Here is a 3143-nt window from a genome sequence, read left to right as displayed (position 1 = left end):
GAGGCCCCCCCGGGCGGCGGGCAGCCCGTGCCCCGGGGCCAGGGCTCCCTGGAGCAGGAGCGGCGCTGGAAGCAGTACCTGGAGGACGAGCGGATCGCGCTCTTCCTGCAGAACGAAGAGTTCATGAAGGAGCTCCAGAGGAACCGGGACTTCCTGCTCGCCCTGGAGAGAGGTGAAAGGCCCTTCAGAAACTTCTGCTTTTTGGGTGTGTGCCCTGCTGTGGCTCTGGCTGCTGGCAGCAGTGCCCTGCCCGTGGGATCAGGGCTGGTGCCAAAGCAGAGCCAGCACAAGATGTGGCCAGGCTGGGGGCTGTGGTCTGAGCTGCCCACACTGCTGGGCTGCTCCCTGGACTCCTGCTCTCCCCCCGCTGCCCAGCCCTCTGCAGCATCTCTGAGCCAGCAGGGTCCATAGCAAGGAGCTTTGGAAATGGCCTCTGAGCCCTGCCCAGCCCTGTCAATGCTGCTTTGCAGGGTCCTGGCAGCGCTGTCCCTGCAGGTGGCAGGGACCCACGGGTGTGCTGTGGTGTGCTTGTGGTGGGTGGGCAGTTCCTCTGCTGCTGCGGGCTCCCACCCACAGCTTGTGGTCGCTGTGCTGAAGCAAAGCCCCAGCTCCCTCGCTTGCCAGCAGCCACGGGGCTGTGAGGGGAGCGGGGAGCAGAGCCACGTGCTCTGCCTCCAGGGCCTGATCGAGCGGGCGCTGCGCTTTTTGTGTTTCAGATCGATTGAAATATGAGTCAAAAAAATCCAAGTCGACTGGTGTTGCTGTCAGCAACGACTTTGGTTTCTCCTCCGTATTATCAGGTAACTTCCAAGACATATGTGAGCATTGTCTCTCCACAGCAGGATCCCCCACAGCCCTGCATTCCCACCCCTCTGCCCAGCTGCCTCCAGAGTGGCTGTGGAGGCAGGAAACTGGCTGATCCCTCCCTGCTGCCCTCCCAGCACGGGAGAGGACCTGGTGGGTCTTGGGGGTGGGTGCTCCTGCCCTCCCCATGTGGAGGTGCTCCTGCATCCTGCCTCCATCCATCCCTGCCCTCCCTGCCTGGGCTGGAGCAGAGGATTGTGCCTGGAGGCATAATGACTGTTCTGGGTAATCCTGATTAACCTCGGAGCACAGCAGCTGCCCAGAGTCAGAATTAGAGCTGCTGTCTGTCGATGGCCCCATGTGGGGCAGCCTGGCAGGGCTCCAGCTGGGCTCCCAAACCTGGGGAACAGGGACGTGGCTCTGGGGTCTCTGCTTCCCTGACCCAGCTGGGCTTGCTCCTGATCCACTGGGCAGCATCATCCAATACCCAGAGCACAGCCAGAGCCCGGGGGAATTTGGAGCTGCTGGCCCTGGAGGGAGCTGTGGGGCTGGGGCTGAGCCCCTGTAAGGGTGTGCTGCCAGCCCATGGCTCTGCAGTCCTGGTCCCGGGGGTTGTGTCCCCACAGGGTCCCCATCCACAGCCCCACCCTCATCCCACCTGCTCTCCCCACGCTGCCCGTGGCTGCTGCTGGAACTGAAGTGGTTTGTCACAGCCCCCTCTCCAGGCAGGCAGGCAGGCAGTGCCTGTGAGCAGCTGTTTGAGTGCTTGCCTTGCAGGTGAGGCAGCTCCCTGTGGAGCCAGCGAGGCCGGCGGGGCCGTGTCCGACGATGCCTTATTCCGAGACAAGCTCAAGCACATGGGGAAATGTGAGTGTGTGCAGGGCCCGTGCTGGCAGCCCGGCGGGCTGGAGGGGAGCTGGGAGTGGGCTGGGCAGGGGGAATGGCAGCAGTACCTGGCACTCTCCCAAACTCAGTCACAGCCTGCTTTTCCCACCACAAACTAGAGCAAGGCCCTTGGTGGCCCCAGCTGGGCTGCAGGCACTGGGGACACTGGGAGGAGTGGGTAAGGAAGGTCGTGAAAATCCCAGAAAAAGGGGAAAACATGAGCAGCTCCCACCAGGAACCAAGGTGCCCCTATCTCACTCCCCGAGTCTGGGCATCACCACAGGGTTTTGGGTATGGGTGGCTCTCACAGCCCTGGCCCTGCCCCTCTCCTTTCCCCTGCCCGTGGCAGCTTTGGGAAGGGTTTTTGGTTTTGGGTGAGACCCTCAGGCAGCTGCTTCCTTCCAGCCACGCGCAAGAAGCTGTTTGAACTCGCCAGAGCCTTCTCCGAGAAGACAAAGATGAGGAAATCAAAAAGAAAACACTTGTTGAAGCACCAGGTGTATCCTGAAAGGGGCTGTGGGGCAGGGGGCCTCACTCGGGGGGCTCCCCAAGGGCTCCTCTGTGGCTGGAGCGTGGGCTGGGAAGGGTGGCTGTGGTCCCTGGCCACATCCTGGCCCCAAAGTGGTTTTCCTTAGCAGAGGGCACAGGATGGGGACAGCAGCTTCCACAGCAAATCTTCTGGATGATGTGGAAGGACATGCATATGGTAAGGAGTGCTGTGCCAGGCTGTGCTGGGTGTGCTGGGCTTGGCAGGCTGGGTCCGTGGTGCCACATCAGCCCGGGGCTGGCTCAGGTGCGAACGGCTGGCAGAAATACCCCTGTGGGCCAAAAGCCTCCATCCGTGTTCTGGGAGCAACTCCCCGAGTCCCACGGGGAATTCTCTCTCTGAGCAAGGAAACCCTGCCTGGGGAAGCTGGGCTGCCTCCCCCGGGCTGGGGCCGTGGGCAGCAGCTGCGGGAGGAGGAGGAGACGCCGAAGGAAGGGCAGTAAACGGTGAGAGGCACCTGGGGAGGGGGGATCGCTTGGGTGTGGATGGCCCAGCCTGGCTGGGGGAAGAGCCACGTGCTTTAGGCTGGCTCCAGGTGGGGACAAGCCCCAGCCTGGGGTGCCAGGGCTGGGACAGCCCCCGGCGCTGTCGCTGTGTGGCTGAGGCTGAGCACGTGCTGTTCTCTTCCCCTCCCTGCAGGTCCCAGCTCTGGGGTTCCTTGCTGGCACAGGACGTGCACGAGGCTTCATCAGGAGACGGCTGAAAAAGGAAAAACTCACCCAACACACCACCCGGATTTTGGCTGTTCCCCCTCTGCTGCTGTACTCCTCTGAAGTACAAGTATCGAAGTGAGGCACAATGTTTTCTTACCGATGGTTTGAAAACAACTTTTCCTGTCGAGAAAATCAGCCAAAAAGGAAAAAAAAAAAAAAGGAAAAAAAAAAAAAGGGGGACGCGGCTGCGAGGG

General features: G+C 61.7%; 1 protein-coding gene and 1 long non-coding RNA gene across 2 annotated transcripts in view; both read left to right on the top strand.

Annotated features, from left to right (window-relative positions):
* Positions 1 to 2631, top strand: part of CUEDC1 (CUE domain containing 1) — a gene marked incomplete at its 3' end in the record, with an annotated part of 5701 nt that extends 3070 nt beyond the window's left edge. The window contains exons 4-8 of the mRNA XM_031059823.1: positions 39 to 172; positions 717 to 800; positions 1582 to 1671; positions 2095 to 2188; positions 2337 to 2631. Of these exons, the coding sequence (XP_030915683.1) occupies positions 39 to 172; positions 717 to 800; positions 1582 to 1671; positions 2095 to 2188; positions 2337 to 2631 (697 nt within the window). The remainder of the gene's footprint in view (positions 1 to 38; positions 173 to 716; positions 801 to 1581; positions 1672 to 2094; positions 2189 to 2336) is intronic.
* Position 2632: 1 nt separating this feature from the next.
* On the top strand, positions 2633 to 3108 carry LOC115948266. The gene is made up of 2 exons (XR_004082099.1): positions 2633 to 2682; positions 2876 to 3108. It is a non-coding gene; the product is annotated as an uncharacterized LOC115948266 (long non-coding RNA).
* The last annotated feature ends 35 nt before the right edge of the window (positions 3109 to 3143 follow it).

The sequence above is a fragment of the Geospiza fortis genome, unplaced genomic scaffold, assembly GCF_000277835.1.
Source record: "Geospiza fortis unplaced genomic scaffold, GeoFor_1.0 scaffold538, whole genome shotgun sequence".
NCBI classification, from domain to species: domain Eukaryota; kingdom Metazoa; phylum Chordata; class Aves; order Passeriformes; family Thraupidae; genus Geospiza; species Geospiza fortis.
The sequence above is the reverse complement of the archived record's forward strand: the minus strand, read 5'-3'. Positions and strand labels throughout refer to the sequence as shown.